Source organism: Solanum pennellii, chromosome 3 (assembly GCF_001406875.1).
Source record: "Solanum pennellii chromosome 3, SPENNV200".
Lineage (NCBI taxonomy): Eukaryota > Viridiplantae > Streptophyta > Magnoliopsida > Solanales > Solanaceae > Solanum > Solanum pennellii.
In genome coordinates this window covers 73,363,074-73,381,824 of record NC_028639.1, presented here as the reverse complement: position 1 = coordinate 73,381,824, position 18,751 = coordinate 73,363,074, and the positions used below count along the sequence as shown (strand labels likewise).

The 18,751-nt window shown below is 36.2% G+C and overlaps 1 protein-coding gene across 3 annotated transcripts; it reads right to left on the bottom strand.

The window, feature by feature from the left end:
* Positions 1-456: 456 nt before the first annotated feature.
* On the bottom strand, positions 457-17,999 carry LOC107014716 (N-terminal acetyltransferase A complex auxiliary subunit NAA15-like). Of its 3 annotated transcripts, none has more exons than XM_027915558.1 (26): positions 17,797-17,999; positions 16,823-16,901; positions 15,084-15,166; positions 14,786-14,935; positions 14,007-14,143; positions 12,957-13,062; positions 12,135-12,206; positions 11,946-12,061; positions 10,589-10,721; positions 8,590-8,667; positions 8,458-8,511; positions 8,279-8,349; positions 7,282-7,336; positions 7,101-7,196; positions 5,042-5,170; positions 4,839-4,921; positions 4,523-4,753; positions 4,160-4,292; positions 3,973-4,080; positions 3,195-3,326; positions 2,400-2,456; positions 2,182-2,279; positions 1,920-1,978; positions 1,709-1,820; positions 1,493-1,593; positions 457-1,171 (listed from the first exon to the last, which is right to left on the bottom strand). In XM_027915558.1, the coding sequence occupies exons 1-26, from the start codon at positions 17,845-17,847 to the stop codon at positions 981-983; spliced, it is 2,715 nt and encodes a 904-aa protein (XP_027771359.1). In that variant the 5' UTR covers positions 17,848-17,999; the 3' UTR covers positions 457-980. The 3 variants fall into 3 exon arrangements, with proteins under 3 accessions (XP_027771359.1, XP_015070239.1, XP_027771360.1); XM_015214753.2 differs by having other exon boundaries at positions 14,028-14,143; positions 17,797-17,998; XM_027915559.1 differs by lacking the exons at positions 16,823-16,901; positions 17,797-17,999 and adding an exon at positions 15,960-16,142.
* Between the last annotated feature and the right edge of the window lie 752 nt (positions 18,000-18,751).

The following is an 18,751-nucleotide window of genomic DNA, read 5'->3' as shown; positions in this document are numbered from 1 at the left end:
TTGATACATTTGACATAACTTTAATCTAGAACCATAACATTAGAAAGTCTTCTTTATTTTCTTGAGTAACATTTTTTTCAATTACAAAAGGAAATAAGACACGCAAACTAACAAAAAAAGAATTTATTTCGATAGGTTTAAAATTTTGTGTTTCAATGGATTCAGGGGTAAGTAAAAAATTAATTTCAAAGTGTCTTGCAGTCGACCTCCTACCTCATATATGCTAAAGCTTATCTTGCCCTTCTATTCAGAGTTTTAGACAGTAAAAAAGTTCACAAGATAACAAACAATCACACACAATCTCCAAAATGTCTATTTGTCAGTAAAGCTTTATTAAAGAATAGGTCATACATTCACCTCGACCAACGTTCTAATTTTCAGCCTAGCCATCACTCGATTCTCAAGTATGGGAAAAAACAGTTTTCAGGGGGAAAAAAATTAGTAATTTTCTAAAACTGAATAATAAATATCATCCTCTATCATAAGAAATGCATCACTGCAGCTGTATGAGTTTATCATTTTCTCTGAATACTATGGCAAAATTTCTTTCACATAAAACAGCATTTGTACATTAAGAAAAATGGAGAACTAAATGAAAAAAATACAACATGCACTTTAAGTCATCCTTTTTCTATGCTGGCGGAATGAAGGATCCGACTACTTAAACAGACTTCCAAGAGCTCAAACTTCAAATCTGAAAGTTGTTGAAAATGCTTCGCGCCAAGCCACAAACTATTTCCTTGTATTTGACCTGACCCTTGGCAAGACAGGAGTGTACTACTATCTTCGTGTCAATGATAATCAGATCGAATCAGGCGTGGAGAACCAGTCCAGAAGCAACAAGAACCCTCGAAGAGCTGAAAATTTCCTTTAGAACCATCCTAATGTTGTCAAGTGTATACTCTAGAAGCTCGACATAGTTCCACTTAGCTTCTCCAGCACTCTTCCAGAGAGATTACACTTCAGCTCGAAGTGTACAATTAAATTTGTAGATCCTTAAGCGCATTTAGTTTCTCTAATCTACCATTTGATGAAAGAGAAGAATTTTCACCAGCATTTAGGCCTACAGCTCCATTTGCAGGGGATTTCTGTACCTGATTGTTAGCTGAACTTTGAATACCTCCAAAGTAAGTTGAGTGGACAAAGTACTCAGCACAACGAACTTTCCATCCTACAACAATGTCTCAAAAACATCACTACCCATAGAATCACCAAATATCGTGTAAGTAGGTTGTCACTGATGTATTTGACAGAAAAGGATCATCTCATACATAACGTAGACAAAATAATATATCCACCAGACACCCAAATCAACAGAAAAGGAATGGATGCATGAAAAAAAAAAAAAAAGAACAGGCTACAATAGCAATATACCAGAACCAGAGTCAAACATATGAATGCAGTTAACTTCAACTCAACTTCAGGCCAAGAGAAGACTTGAGATGTACAATATGAAAAGACAGAAGGATGTGTGCAATGGTAAAGAACTTACTGGATGCAGCATCATGGTCAACCAGAGTTGTCTCGAGGAGTTTGTGAACTGTAATGCAGTCGTTCAATTTCCATGACCTGACAGTTCCTTTTCCTCCGTCCCTAATTTGGAGAAAAGTAATAACAGAGGCGATTTATTACTATTTTGCAAATATAACGAAATATTATCAGCTATGTAATGAGAATACAAATTAACGTGATGAAAACAGGGTCTTACATAGAAACAAGATCATTAACAGAGTCTTCAATTAATTTGACAGCCTCAGCCTTCTTGTTTGGTTCCAGAACATGTAGCAACTCAGCCACAGAAGCCCTATGAATCAATGATTCTGAAACACCACACAATGAGAAATCATGTTTTCTTCAAGAATGAGAGGAGTAACGATGCAAAATAAACTAATAAAAGTATGTTACTGTTAGACACTAACCTTTATGTTTCTCAAGAAAAGTGTTGTTTGCCTCAATGAGAGATTTACCATGCAACTGGCTGGAAAGGTCAATTAGAAACATACAGAAACCTTAGTATAATTACAATCAATAACATCATACAATAATAAGATCGACAATCCCAACTAGTTGGGGTTTTTGTAAATTCCAAATCAATGGAAGTACTATAACTGGTAGAGTATCAACACTGATAGCATTTAAACATAAGATATATAGAGAAAAGAGAAGTGCATTCAAGATGACCTAAAGGCGGGTCGCTCTGCTTCCAAGACACCCCAGATGAGCTTTTCAGAATCAGTTACTGGAGTAGGCAAGGAGTCAACTTTATGGAAGAACTTCATCTGCAAAGAGATTATAGTCCATATGAGAGAGAAGCAAATATGAGTACTTCGAGAAATAGAGCATGACGTGTTTTATAAAACAGTAATATCACTGGAAGTATTGATGCCGTAAAAGCATACCAAGCACAGATGTGATTTTGGATCATCCGCATCCAACCGCATTAAATGCTTTATTGCCTGGAAAAATAAAAAGATCAAAGTGATTGTTTGTCAATATTCCTAAAACAACTACTACTATGACTACATCTCAAGCTCAAAATAGATGCAGGTCAACCAAACAAAGCCTCAATAACCATCCCGTTACATCTAGAGGCCCGCCGTTTGATTCTAACACAAAAAAAAATTGTGAAATAAGCGAATACTGTTAAACATCATAAGTATCCTGGCACTGGCATAAAATCCCTATCCAAACTAAAAAGCTCATATCAAACACCAGACCTGGAACAAAAGTACCAATTGACTAGCCTTAGTCCTTGGTATCTCCTATAAAATCAATTTGCTTCCATGCTTTCATAATGTTCTATGCAGGTCTTTTGAGAAAACTATCCTCCATATGATGAGAGGTCAACCTCATCCTTTTATAACAACTTTGATGGCAGTGCTTTTAAGGATCTAAGTAAAACATGAGCCCAACTATTTTAGGTGACATTCTCTCTTTCTTTTTTTCAAACGAGTACCACAGCAGAAAATGAAGATTACAATTCCCGAATCCAGATACAACTAGCAATGGGGAACTAAACAAAGGGGGAAAGACAAGGAAGCATGATATACTCAAGCAGCTAACTATATGCATGCCCACTAGCCCACTACTACACCACAAAGAATACAGATATACATATAATAGAAGATTGACAGGATCTTGTTCTAAGGAAAGAATAACTTTCTCAATCTCAATTGAATTATAAAGGATATTACCTGCAAGGCAAGCAAGATCTTCTGCTTCCTCATGTTTACGTCAAAGGACAGCAAATGTGTCTCCAAGAAATCTGGTGAGTGCTTAAGGAGAAGCTTGAGGTACTTTGAAGCTTCTGCCAGAGGATCTTCAGTCTGAAAGGTTTAGTAACAAGAGTGTACTCTTGTCAAAATCAGAAAATACCAAGTGGTAGAAATTATTAAAACACTGTTCTTCCCATTTTACTGGAGATGTTTGGATTTTCATCAAGCATTCTGAGTGTTTGTCACGATATCCCAAGTAACAGATGTTTGATCACTCAAAAAAAAATTACAGAAGGTAACAGTATATTAAAACATCAGCACAAAGGAAGTGCTGGAATCCATATTAACAGATCACAAAAAGCAAAAATATCACCTGTTGAGCTCACAGGGATTCTATGATTGATGCTACTTCATCTACATTTGTTTTTCTTTACACCAAAAAAGACATTACAAAATACAATTCATCTTAATCTTCTGTATTGAGCTACTTTTATCTTCAAAACATCTTTGCATGGATACTTCATATTCTATACAAATTTAAACCCAAAGTGCAACAACATACCCATCATCATTAACTCCATTAGAAGATAATGGAATAGTCTTCATCAAAATAAAATAAAAAACCTAACAGTTACTCCTGACTACTCTAAATTCATACTAGAATTGTGCAAAGAATGCAATATAAAAAAAAATTCTGCAATGAATTGATGGATGTTTTATACCTAAAAGATGCAACAGATGGCAGAAAAGGGAATACCTGAATCAATTTTTCACCATGTGGATCAGGATCTACAGGCTTCACATGGCGCTTTCCAGATTTAGTAGCACTAGTTGCATTGGATTCCTCAATTTTGACTTCTGCATCCTAAACACAATTCAAAAGATTAAGGCACCTATTACTAAGTTGAAATTTTCAAAGAACAAGAAGTAGCAAATTTGAGTACTTTCTTAGCTCGTGCTTCTGCTTTCCTCAGTTTTTGCTTTAATTTCTTTTTCTGAGAAGGAGGCAACTTGGACATTGCATCATCCTCTTCAGATGCTGACTTCAAAGGAGAATCGTACAGCTTCAGATAGCATCTAATGTAGAGGCAAAACAAAGCATAAAACATAAAGAGTTTCAGCAAAGTAATTCTCAGTAAGCTTGCAAGTTGCATGTAATCAAACCAGAAAGCTAGGATACTATAAGCAGAAGAGTTCCAGTCTTCTATTGTTCCACTTTAACAGAAAGTTCACTTATAATGCAAAGTAGAACCACATAGTTGAGAGCAACCAAAAATTTGAAGATTGAGCAAGTCAATAATCAGTACCTGATAGCACCACTAGCTGCTTTGCGAAAATATGCATGTGAATGAAGCCGATCTTGAAACTTCAACATTTCCACGTAGGCCCTCAGAGTCATTTTTCTTAGGCAGTAGGAGTGAAAATCAAACTGGTCCTCCGTGATATCCGCGTAATGCTTCTCCACTGCCAGAAACTTCTTTAAAGACCTTCCCAGCTCACCTTGGCGAAGATAACTTTCCCCTGATGCTAGTTCATACCTTACATATAAAAAATTAAACAAGACCAGTAAGACACTCACACACAGAACTTCTGACCATGATCGGGCTCCAGTAAGAGACTTACCACATGCACTGCATATCATAAAGGTTATTGTGTTGCTCCCCGTCTTTGGTGAATAGTACAGCAGTCTTTTCAGCCAAAGTGACCTTCAGTCATATGCCCACAAAGTAGTTGGAAGACAAATTAGGAACCAAGGTAATCTATAAGAATTGACAACAAGAAGAGAAAATACTGTCAAGTGAAAGAGATAACACATAAGAAAGCACCTGATCTGCCTGAAGCATGCGCTTAACACATTCGCTATTAACATATCGATCAGCAAGATCCATACACCTAGCCTCATCAGCAAGTGCAGCAGCTGCTGCCAAGTCACCAGCATGCTTTAGTATGCGGCTCTGTTTTGAACAGATAACAAGAGAGGTTATTCAAATGTAAATACAAGAGACCAAAGCAATGATCTATTTAAACATATTTTAAGTTACTCCAGGTAACAAAATCCAGGAATATGATTATAGAATTTGAGCGGAAAGAAAAAAGTTGCAAATTTGTCTCTGGTTACTATGTCAAAAGAAACTTCCGCAGTATTAGATAGGCTTCTTGTCAATATGTACCTTGCAAGGTTAATTTTTGGTTTTCATTTAGTAAAGAATTTTAATTACAAAAAGTAATGGAGAATAAAAAAATACGCAACAAAATGCTAATCACTTAAAAGGCGGGGACAAACCAAGACACAAAATTTATCATGTGTTTATAATAGCTTTAATTTAATTGATAGTAAACAAAAGGCCCAACTTTGAGCAAAAGAAAAAGGGATGATGATGAAATGAGTTCAAAATCATAGCTGATTTTCAAAGAGTTTGGTGCCAAAACTAATCTTAAAAGGAAAATTTTGAAATACAACCAAAGTCCATACTTGGGTTGAAACCGTCTTTTATAAAGAAGAAAGGTTACTTTATAGCTGTTAAAGAATGACAAAAGTCTCACATCGGTGGTTAATGAGATGGGTGGACTCTTTACAAGGCTTGAACAATCCTCCCCCCTTTGAGCTATAGCTTTTGGGGTGTGAGTTAGGCCTAAGACCTAACTTCACATGGTATCAGAGCATGGCCCATCTCACCCGATATTGGGGCCCCAAAATCAGAATTTCTCACGCACCAGATTCTAAGCACCGGGCATGAGGAGGAGTGATAAAGAATGACAAAAGTCCCACATCGGTAGTTAATGAGATGGGTGGACTCCTTATAAGGCTTGGGCAATCCTCTTCCCTTTGAGCTAGTTTTTGGGGGGTGAGTTAGGCCTAAGACCTAATTTCACAGTAGCAAAGCTAAAGCTTTGACAAAAGCAATTGTATTTAGCTATTTTTAATTTTTGGTGTAAAGAAATAAAATAACAAATTTTACTTCTCCTTCATCATACAGATCCAACTTCAAGCATATAACATCATAAACAGCAAGAAATAAACAGAAATCCAGCAATCATCCTAAGGGTCAAAATTAGTTCCTCAGAAGTCAATTTGAAGCTCTAGCCTCTATCAGCTATATAAGAATAAAGAAATGGATATTATTATTCAAGATCCTTCCGCTTTCCTACATTTAGTGACAGGTTTTATGTTATTGGATAGGGCATAAAGGGTGACTGATCTTCAAGATATCAATCAGTCAACTATACCACGATTCCAGACGTAGCTGAGGTCACTGTACAAATCATTTGTTCCTATTCCACTCACTCATGACCCATTTGTGTATGAAAACAATTTGCCTTTAGGTGCTTCTAAAGCAGAGGTTTTCTAAATCTCACCCACTTACTTGCACTAACATAACATCTCTAACGGAAAAAAAAAGAGACCTACCAGACAATGGTGGTGAACTGGTAATGCTAGTGTAACTAACAACTACTAAGAATCAATCCGAATTAGCACCTATTTGAATTATTTTTTCTTCTCTTTTATAACAATAGTGTCCAAGACAGTTTGTCCGCACCTCAACTATTCTACCAGATACATTCTATCTCCCACCAGCAGAATTATGGGGGCAACTCGGCCGATTGATGCTTAGGCAACAACAACACAACATTCCCAGTGTAATCCCACAGGTGGGGGACTGGGGTCCGGAAAGGACATCAAGCCCCACCCTTGGGTGAAAAATTAAAAGGGGCATACTTCTCAAAAAAAATATTAAAAGGGGCACTTGATTCTATTATATGAGAATGGAAAGAGACTGGAGCCCATTTTACTTTAGAATCTTGACCAAAAGCAACTTCTTACTAAACATTCAAGTCAAAAGGATGCAAAAGGTGACCAAAGAAAATGATAATAAGCCAATATACCTTGACAGAGTATAAATCTATTACAGTTGGAGTGTGCTCGATTGCCTCGTCAATTTTAGTCAGACCAATGTCATACTGTTCACGTCTATCATAGTGCTGCAGGAACATAGTCTTTCATCAATTTGGAGAGTGAAAAGTAAACACAGAAAAGGTTTGACTAAACAGAGATGAGTGAGCAAACCTGAGCCAAATAAAATAAAGTCCACATAAGTGTTGAAGGGGGTTCCTTCTCCACTCTGCACTTAAAGCATAAGGTTACATCTGTAAGTATATAACCCCATAAAAATAGCAAATCCCACAAAAGACCATAAAGTATTACAATATGCATGCACATTGTACATTTACGCATTAACCAAGGCAAATTATGTCCCAATTGAGTTGGTTACTTAGTTTAATTGAATTTCAACTGCACCCTGGCTAATTATTATGGCTTTGACATAAGTCAATCACCATCACTCCAAGTTAGATGGTTACACTGTTTTTATATACAGTGGTCGATGGATATAGCAGCCAGAAGCACAACTATATCATGTGATCTTTCAAAAACAATGAACCCTACACCACATGAACATATGTCACTAATTATTAACATCTTGTCTGCTCTTTCACACTCTCAATATAACATACATTTATATAAAGGTTACCAACGCAAAGGAAAATATGTTCTGCTAAAATAGTTTCTGGAAATCTTCTCAAAAAATAGTTTCCAGAAAAGAAATAGAAACTGGCAAATTATTAAGAAACACTGTGATCTCAAAATTGTATTTAAGTATCTTTTTGTTAGGTTCATAGATAGAAATTTCTTCAGAAACACCGAACTACCTTCCCAATTTGCACAACACTTAGTTAGTTGCTTATTTGCACAACACTAAGTTAGTCGCTTATCCCAGGAACTTCTTCAAAACAGGTCTAGTCTTGACTCAAAATACTCATCAGAGACTGAATTGTCAAGCCCTCGAGGTGGTTCAGAAGGGATGAGATAGTACAAAATGGTCAGCATACAGACTAGACAAGCTTCTTACTGACATGAAACATTACCAAGAATAACAAGTAAAAATTAACTCAGTTCAGGTAGAAGTGGTTAAATAAGGTTAGTACAGCAATTTAGTTAATCCTTCATTAGAATCAAGAAACATGCCATAGTGCAACATAGACCAAAAAATTAGGCGAATGTATACCTCCCAGGGTATCCACCAGTACTCTTAAGTGATTGTTCAAGCTTCAAAACTATTTCCCCTAGAATATCAGCCTGTAAGATATTAAGAGAACCAGAAATCAATCAAAAAAAAAAAAACAGGCTACAATAATTATGCAATACTCTGTAAGTCAAAGCACATCAAGGAGCATCTGCACTGACCTTGCCAGGATGATCATATAACGGATAAAGATCAGAAAACAAAGAAGGAACCCCCTACATATGCATCAGTAAAAAAAGTATCAGCTCAGCTCTAAGACCAAGGAAACCTAACGGAGTGCCAAGAATAAATACTTTTGTCAGAAGAGGTCGAATATAATTATCTGCAGCTTCTCGAAACTTGTCATCTTGGAGAAAATCAAGTGGAATCCTCTGCAAAAGAACATGGAAAAGGGAAACAGAATAATAAGACACAGAAACAAACAAAGAAGTCTATTATGCATACTGAAAGAAATGATGTTTAATACGATCATCCCTTTCTTAGATCAAAAAAATGGGATAAAGACTTCTCCATAACCAAACAAAGAAGAATGTTTTTGGCTACAAAACCACAAGAACTTCATTTCTTTGAACATCTGAGTGATCTCTGAGGCCAGTGGCACGCGATTCAGAACTCAGTAGACAATGAGACCACTACACCCTTTTCCGCTTAAATACCTCATTTTTGTCTGCAGAAAGGTTTGAAACTGTGAGGTGCCCCTACCCACAGATCGTACAGCGCACTTACCACTACTCAGCACTGGACCAAATCCCGGGGCTACTACACAACAACTTCATTTATGGCTCTCAGTCACACAGAGATTATGAAAGGTCTAGATTGATAATAAAATGTCACTTCTATCAAACAAAGGGGTAGAATAACAACAAATGTGCACATGCAAGTCATAAAAATTACAAGACGAAACAGTCTGATACATTCTATGGGCAACAAAGACTGATGGAGGGACAAGTATGGGACTTGAATTCAGGAGAAGTTTACCAGAAGGAGGGGAGGTAAGGGACCTACAGACACTGATGGAGGTGGTACTTACAGAAAGAACATCACCTAAATGAAACAGGATTTATGGAAGTGGAAGAGAGGGGACACGGGTTGTTCTCAGAGATGTCCTCCTACAGCAGGCCATTGAAGAGGGAGGATCCTGGATTTTGGATTTCTTCAATCACGTCCTTCTACAACAGGCTATTGAAGAGGGAGGATTCTGGATTTTAATACCTATCAGTGTGGATGCCGAAAGGGACACAGGAAGAGGTTTGCTTCTTTACGTGGTTGGCAGCTTAGGAAGAAACATTGATGGCTGAGAATTTGAGGAAAGGAAAATTTATTAGCTGTGCCATTGTTCCAGTGAAGACCTCAACCTTTGTACTAGTTCACTACAAGATGGCCAGTCAGTTAAGGTGGAAGTTCTGAATTTGGTTGGAGAACAATGATCCATACCACTAGCACTTATTTGGGTGCTCTGGGAATAAAGGAAAAGAGAGAATTTGAAGGGGAAGAACATGATCTTTGATTACCTGACATAACTAAATATACACAGCAGTTTCTTCAAAGTAGATGCTTAAGTCACAACTTCCTGAATATAAATGAACAAATACAGATGAGGAAGTAAATTTTTTTTTTGGTTTCCTACCCGGTGTCCAGTTTCCACATAAGAACCCGACTAAATCCAATTTGCGCTCGGAAGTCCCAGATTGGGGGGTACAGAGCTCACTAACAACAGCGACTTCGTAGCAGGGGTACTCGAACCCGAGACGAGGAAGTATCACCATAGAAGAGGTCGGCAGCTATTGTCACGAAACTAAAGCACCTTCCGTGGTCTTCATACCGTACAAGAGAACTGGAGTCCTCCATTTCCATGGTTAAATGTAGAGATAGAGCACAAGCTTTAGGTCTTTTTCTTTTTTAAAATACATAAAGCACCCTGACTTCAAGGAATATAACATTTGAAAGTGAGGAGCCATGTAACAGAAGTAGAACTAAAATCTCCAAAAAAGACCAAGTTGGAAATTCTTCACCAAGAATGCCCCCTTGTCTTAAGTTCTTCGATTGTGTGTGATATAAACTATACTATTCAGAAAAACGTGATGTCTAGGACATACAACAAAATGCTAAGCCTGTTGTTGCAACATTAGAATATCAACAGAACGTTGCTGGTTAACATTAAATGTATAATGCTTAGCACGTTTCTCTTTGTTTTCTCAACCATGTTGAGAAAACAAAGAAAAACGTGACATAGAGGCTAACACAAGCCATCAACGGGAGAACATTTTTTTGAGAAAGAATAAAGTCAATTACCTTTACAGCAGATGATCTACTATACTGATGGGCAAGTACTCTGTACAAATTTTCTAGTCTATCAATTTCATCAGCGGTATATTGCCCCTTTTCAGAATACAATCCCAAACATCTTTGTAAACCATCATAGTATCTGAAAGTTATACAGAAAAAATCACGGGAAATAGTTACTTCTTCAACTTAAGAGTAAAGGCAAGCAAAATGTCATGTTGTTCAAGTAAAATAGAGCCTAGCAACATAAGAAGCAAAAATGCATGCCTCCAATTATTAGAAACAAGCACATAATACCCAAGTTAGGTGTAAGAAAAAAGGGAGATGAAGAGAATCCATATAAAATTAAAAGAACGATTTCATAAGCCAATCCAACCTAATATTGATTCCTTTCATTGACTCAACTGAGTAATATAAACCAAACAGGCAACAAAAGAAATTTCAGACTAGCTTTCCCTTTTACCTTGTACCTAACATATACAAGCTATGATGATTCATTTTAGACCTTAGATACCAGAAAATACCTATACCCACCTTACGAAAATTCCTATTCGTTGCCAAAATCTTTAAAATGATGCCCCCAAGCACTCATATGAGTACTATGGTGACAGAAATTGTAGAGTTCTTTGACGGATAGAGAAACACTTGTACGATTGAGGTCGCCTCTTATCCCTTGTTTCTTTTCGGTGCAACCATGAGGGAACTTGTATAGAAGTTTGCCTTTTGTGGAAAATCATTTGTTGTACTAGGTTCTCTACTTTTTGACATACAAGAATTCTCCCATTTTCTTGATAAAATTATTTACCTAATAAAAACAGGAAGAAACACTTAACCAGGACCCTGAATCATGAGGTGAATAATACTTTTTTAGGATATTTTGCTAATTTGGTCCGCTTCGCAAACACAGAAAAAGCAGATATTACGGGGAAAAAACAACTAATTAAGAAGTTAGGAGACTTAAAGTTGCATGTGTGTGTATTTCTTTTTCAAAAAGAAAATGGCCAAAACAGAAGGGACTAAATAAACACAAAGCCAAACATTTTGAAAGGACGCAGCTAAAGACAAAAGTTACATATATTTATCACTAATCAATTTCTTTTCAAGTTCCAAAACAGTGTATCATACAACAGAAACCTGAATTTAGAATTCCATTTTGTACTTGGCATAAATATTGGGGGGAAATGCCTCAGGAGAACAACATGAGATACTAATCTTGTGACAAACACCTGATTTCGAAAAGAAAGATTTACACAAAATAGAAATGATTTAGGTACAGTCTCACCTGATGGCACTGATTTTATTACATGAAAGCATCTAGCATAAGTTACAGCAAAGTCCAAACAAAAAAAATTAGATAATTATGTACCTGTAATTGTCAGGATTCATGGTGAGAAGCACCCTGAACAACTTTTCACCTTCCTCAAAGCGGCCAAGCTTCAAAATCAGTAAAGCTTCTTGCTCCTTATAGTCCAATTTGTCAACCTGAGGTGGCGTAATATTAGTCAATACCCATTCCTAATTTGAAAACAATATCATGGCACTAAATTATGTGTACCATCTTCGACTCCTTCTTGCGTAATTCTTCAAGAGCCCTCTCAGGAAATCCACATTCCTCTAATAAAGAGATCTGAAATAGTCAAAAGCACATGACACCGAAGTTGCAGAATTAAGCAGCATCATCCTAAAGAGGCAATTCATATCTAAAATCTCCACAATCAACAATGCCAAGTGAACACCATCAAATAGTACATTTCATCAAAAGAAACACCACCAAGTTAGTACAAGAACCCCCCCCCCCCCCAAAAAAAAAAAAGAAACTTGATCTATGTTAAATTGTTGTCTAAGGATGACCAGTGACTACAGAAGCAAAATGTCTTCGGATAACTCATGAGCATCCTAAATTTCGTATCCAGATATAAAGCAACTTAAGTATTAGGCATGACTATAACACAATGATGTAGCTATTCTAAGCAGCGACTTCAGGTTATCTCGGACAGTATTGATCAGAAACACTACAACAGATAGGACCAGTCACTTTTTGCGAGTGCAACTATGGACTACACTTCACTGATAGACAACTTTCTGAATATGGTGCTAAATCAACTGCAATGTATACTCTTCTTTTTATATGACAATTTCAACTGCAATGTATACTTTTCCAGCTTGAAAAACACTCTCATACTAAATATAATTTCTGAAAAAGGGGAAATGCAAATAAGTGAACTTTGGGAAGTTTCAAGCCTGAAAGTGCAAAACCTTAACAGTACCAAGCTAAAGCAGATTGGTATTTGCACAAGTGTCTTGGCTGCTACCAAACACAGTCCCTCAAATAAAGATAAAATCTTAAACAAAAGTAATTCCTAGCAGTGACTGTTACCTTGTACAGGAGCATCTCCCCATGTTCACAACGTTCATTCTCTGGAGGGTAATCGTCATCAAGAGTCCCTTCATATGCCTCAAGGATATCAACAGCTTTTGATCCACTAACAAACAACAAAGGGAACTACCTCAACATCCACGGATTAGATAATAGAACTGAAGGGCACAATATTTGTGAAATAAACAGTGATAGCACTTAGCAGCAACAACAAGAGTACCCATTACCCCCATGAATGATAATACCTGAACAACTTAGAAACTTCAGGCAAAGGAAACCTACTGAAGTAACAATAATGAAAATGCTGAACTTTCTCTTATCACTACAAAGTATAAGTTCTGAAGATGCAACACATTCACGCCACTAGTTATATCAAACTTCAAGTGTTATGCCGACTTTTGATTTCTTGGCCCTTCTGATTTATCTTATTGTTTCTCAACAACATAGAAATCCATGTCAATAGTGACAAGAAAGACTCGAACAGTACAACATAGCGATAAAACAACTCCGGCAGCTTCGTGCTCCAATTATCTAAGAGTAATTTTCTTTTCTACTGAGACAAATTAGCTAAATACTGAATAGGACTTGATATCAACTTACCCACTTAAGCAACCTAAATCCTGTCCACACATAAAACTCAAAAGAGGTGTTATTGGTGGAATATAACAAGAGAAATGAAATTAAAAGAGCACAGGAACTAAGAAAGTCGACCAACTGCCGATTTCCTTTTTTAAGATAAGAAAAGGGAATGTCAGTTTGTAAAGTCAAATGTTATCAAATTTTATATTTGGAGAAGGAGAAGCATTGAAAATGTAAATGGAGATAGTATTGGACTTGGACTCCGACGTGTGATGAGACAAGTCTGCATTTTTACAGTCTTTTGCTACCTGCTTGGTAGTTGATACTGATTACTAGAGAAAGTCAGCTGTAAAATTTCAATCAGGTGAATTTAGGTGCTGATATTATTCCCCCGCATAGATATTTAACATCAGAAAACATATAATGCAGCAGTCCTCAAAGACGTCAGCAAAACAAAGTAGATATCTCTACCATACTAGAAGCGACGCATACTTTGAGTTTAAATGATGAGCAACTGCAAAGCCAATCCAGTTCATACGATGATTTGGTTTTAGAGTGAGCAATTGCTGTCTTGTTTCAACAAAACCTTCCAAGTCGCGCATTTGTGCCTGTTAGAAAACACAAATCAATGCATAAATTGGACGGAGCATGATAAATAAACTTCATAATGAATGTGAAAGGTAGTCAGAGCAATTCATTGAAGCACATATCAAAACAGAATATGTAATTGGAATGGGCCAGACTTGCACATCTACATGTTTCTGTGAAATCAGCAGCTCCATGTAATAGCACTATCTTAAGAACACAACTGAAGAAGATGACTATAGATACACCACATCAAAAGCACACAATGAATTGTTGAAATTCTATGGACATAATCTATTTGAGCATAAAGTACATGTCAAAAGTCAAACTGCACTTGGATCGACAAGAGAAGGCATGGAATCAACACTGTATAAGACTTCAAAAATAGCACTTTCATTAATGAAAGAAGGAATAAAATACAAAAGTCTGCACTTCCAAAAACATTTTTTTCACAAGGCACTTTAAAATGAATGTAAGTATCAAACGAAAAATAAAGGCAAATCATAACTATATATGATTAACTTCTAGTCCGCCCTGAATTACTAACTAACACTATCAAATAGGGAGAAGAGGATACTAGCTGAAGTGCACAAATGGTCAGAAAAAAAAGAAAGAGGATCAAAAACTCAAATATTTGTTACAAAGAAGATCAGAAGAGTCCCCACCTGTAGAAGGGATAGGTCTCGTAATATCTCAATATTGTCAGGATCAATCCTGAGGGCATTTCGATAGCATTTAATTGCTTCTCGGTACTCTCTATCAGACCGGTATAGGAGACCATAAACATGCCAACAAACATGGCTCTTAAGGTCATTCTGCAAAGAGAGGAAGATAATTAATTCCAATACATCACAAATAAGAATCCAACCTAAAGCCCTTATCAAAATAAGGGAATCCAATCTAAAGCACTACGAGCTTTTAATTCCAAAAATGAAAGAAAAAAAAGAGAGAGGAAAACTACACCTTCAATCCAAGCCGGACAAGTTCATATGCTTCTGACTTCCGGTCCATACAATTCAATGTTAATCCTTTCATTGACAATGTTTCTGGTAACCACAACATGAAGTAAACAATAGCATCAGCATCCGCAGTAAAAAATGGCAATTAACAAAGAATGTGGGTATCTTATTGATAGCCCGTGCATCAGTTACTACATCTCAAAAGCCACGTTGATGATAATGTCAGTGTTATCAAGGCGAAAAGCGTGAAAAAATGCTCATGTGTCTATCGGGATTTTCGACAGCAATGCGCGATTTACATGTGGGCTTTAGTTCTAAAAAATGCAATGAAGCAAAAGTAGGAAAATATATGTAAATGCAATTAAAAAAACAACTTCATACATACTGATTTTCCTTAACAATTAACATATCTTTTTTCCATGTATTTATTTTTTTAGTATTGCTCTATTAAAGATACGACTTATTTCAATGGGGACATACCTTAATACCTTTCCTATACTGAAGCACGGCCTAAGTTAGGGGAAGCACCTTCCCTAGTCCTACCCTGAGATTTAGCTCTCAAGTGTGTCTCAAATGAAACAAAATCAGTTAATATCACTGAAGCACGGCCTAAGTTAGGGGAAACCCTTCCCTAGTCCTACCCTGAAATTCAGCTCTCAAGTGTGTCTCAAATGAGACAAAATCAGTTAATATCAGGAGAGGAAAAATAAATTATGGTTTTGACATGGTCTTTAGGTTCTAAAGGAGACAACAATGGCATTGGAGAGTGAACATGGAATTAGGATCAAGGGTACAGTTAGGTGTTTCAGTGCCGAAAGTTTCAGTTTCATTGCTCCTAATAATGGTTGTCACCAATCTGGTATCAAATCTAAAGGCTTACCCAACTTAGTCGAAGGTGAAGCCCACGAGTTCGATGTTGATCCACAGACAACAGCCACATGCCAAGATAGTCAACATCGTCGCAGGCGGTATTGGTGGTGCACCTGTACAAGGCAGCTCCAATAACAGGGGCAGTGGTGATCGTTGTGTTGAGGAATTTGAACATGTGAGAAATTCTTACCTCCTTTACCACTTCTACTGGAATTTTCCTTATGTCGAAGCAGCTTATATTATATAACCCCAAAAATATTTTTTCATAATTTTAGTGAATTGAACCCCCTTTCTCCAAGATAGCTCTACCCTTGCATTCATGGATACTATTTTAACTTAGACATGCTCAGACTTACTTAAGTCGTAAGCAGGAGCACAGTGAAAACATTGCAGTTAGTTTCAGCATCTCCAGTGCTTTTTTATTGGATGTCCCCGAAGGACAACTTCATCGATCACTGCTACTGAATAAAACCAGACAAGGTCTAGAAACACCTAAATATTTGGTGCATGTGTTTGTTTCTCCATCCCTCGTAATATTGGGAGCAACAGAAAGGAGAGTACACAGCAGTGACTAGAAATATGCCTCCAGTTAACTTTGGTAGCAAAAAGCTTGTTGCTCGGATGGAAACGTATGTCCTTCTGCCTTCTGGCATATACCACTGACAGAATAAGTTAGATGCTTGAATGAGTGAAGCTAGTTAACTATTTGAATCTAACATGGTAGAAATGGCTATAGAGTTATTCATGCATATAAATGTATCAAAGCATTTTAAAATGAACAAACTGATGTCCTGTCTAGTGGTACAGTCAAAAGGAACCAATGCTTTACTTTTAAATTCCATTTTGGATATGCTGCAATAAAATTGGACTTACCTCCATGATTAGGAAATTTCTTGAGAATCGTATCAGCAGCTTTTAGTCCTTTCTTGTACTGCTTAGTCTCGTAAGATTTCTGCAGGAATTGAGGAATAGGGTATTAAATTAACCATGTCTTCAACAACTTACAATGCCAGAAATGAAATAAAGATAAAGTCAGACCATATCTTCAATATCAAGTCATGGATAGTCAGAATGAGGATATACATTAGCAAATAAAATTAACTTAATTGTCTTATGCAGTCATCTAACAATGTCGATACAAGTCAGATAAAAATATGTCAATCCTACTAAAAGAAAGTAAGATATTCTGGCCCCATGAGCTACATGCTAAGCGACTCCTGCCACTTCACAGCCATTACTTGAATGATTCAGGATGCTAAATTGAAGACTGAAGGGAACAATTCTCAATTGCCACAAATGATATTAAATAAAAGCATTCAAAACAAATTCTGCAGAAGTGTTACTGCAAGCCAGTAATCATGACCTTCTCCACTTCACATGATCAGATAGGATAAAGAGTAGCCCTTAACAAAGATCCAGAAAGGGAATGCTATCCAATTAACTCAAAAGTAATAAAAAGACTGACGCTTGTGTAAATAAATAACACTTCTTGATGATAATAACATTATTCAGTCGGCCACTCATTAAATACAGACACTTGACATGAATAATGTAATACACATGTATGATGTTCCATCCAAACAAGTATCTTGACTGAACATATAAATTCTGTCTCCACCGCCACAGGATCTTGAAAAAGTCACAATCTTTAGTTCAAATTCGCAAAGCTAAGTAAGGATTACAGTAACATTCAAATCAGACATCCAATTCAGTGAATGTAATAGTCATGAATCCTAGGGTTAAAATTAACATAAACGAAAAGAGAAAAATCAGATGCGAACAATAAATTCAAGTGAAAACAATTCATCGATTGAAGTAGAAGATAGGAAATAGAATTGAAGACTTACAACGATGAGTTTGAAGAGGTTGGCCTCTTTAGGAGGAAGTGAAGCCCCCATTGTTGCAGAGCGGAGATTGTTGAGATATAGAGTGAATCGAGTGAAATATTGATAGATTGGAAGTGAAAAAAGTGAGGGCTTTCTATTTAAGGGCTGCGATACAGAAGAAATAGTACCATAGAGATTGCTGGCTTTGATCTGCTGCAACCCTACTCAGAGTAAGGAATTTAGGCAAGTTGAAGCTGTGGAAACCTCGGCGTGGGTATTTCCGTAATTTCCCTTTATTCTTCGGAAATTTACATAAATCTTGCTTCTTTCTTCCATATAATATAAGCGCTCCATTTTTAATTTATTTACTTTTCCGTAAAAGCGATCGGTTGATTACTGGTGTTCAAAGATAAAATAAAGTATTTATATTATATTATATATGAAATAACAATTTAGAGATTTGGTATTTAATCCTCGGTTTCACTTGTAAATTTTTTGGGTATATTGTTGTTGCTCTTCTTCTTCCTCTTAGATTGTTCTTTTAATAATAATAATATATCCAATGTAATTCTTAGAAGTAAAATCTTACTTTTACTTTGTATAAAACGTTTTCAAAGACAAATGAACAAATACATAAAGAAAGTTATGAAGAAGTGTTTTCTTATAGAGTTTTTCAAAACAAGAGTTTATTTTAACTATCTAATATATATACCAAAAACGTATTTATATCGATTCATCAAAATTGCAAATTTTATGTAATTTGGAAAAGAAATATTATTAACCATAAAAATATATAAATTCAAAAATATATAATAAGTTAATATTTTAGCTAGTTTTTTTTTTTAGATATTTCTTCTTCGATGGTGTTGTAGCAATAGTTTTAGGTGAATACCTACCATGATACAAAGCAACTTGAAATATTATAATATAATATGCAAAGAAATATTTGAAAATTATTTTTCGCATTCGACAATAA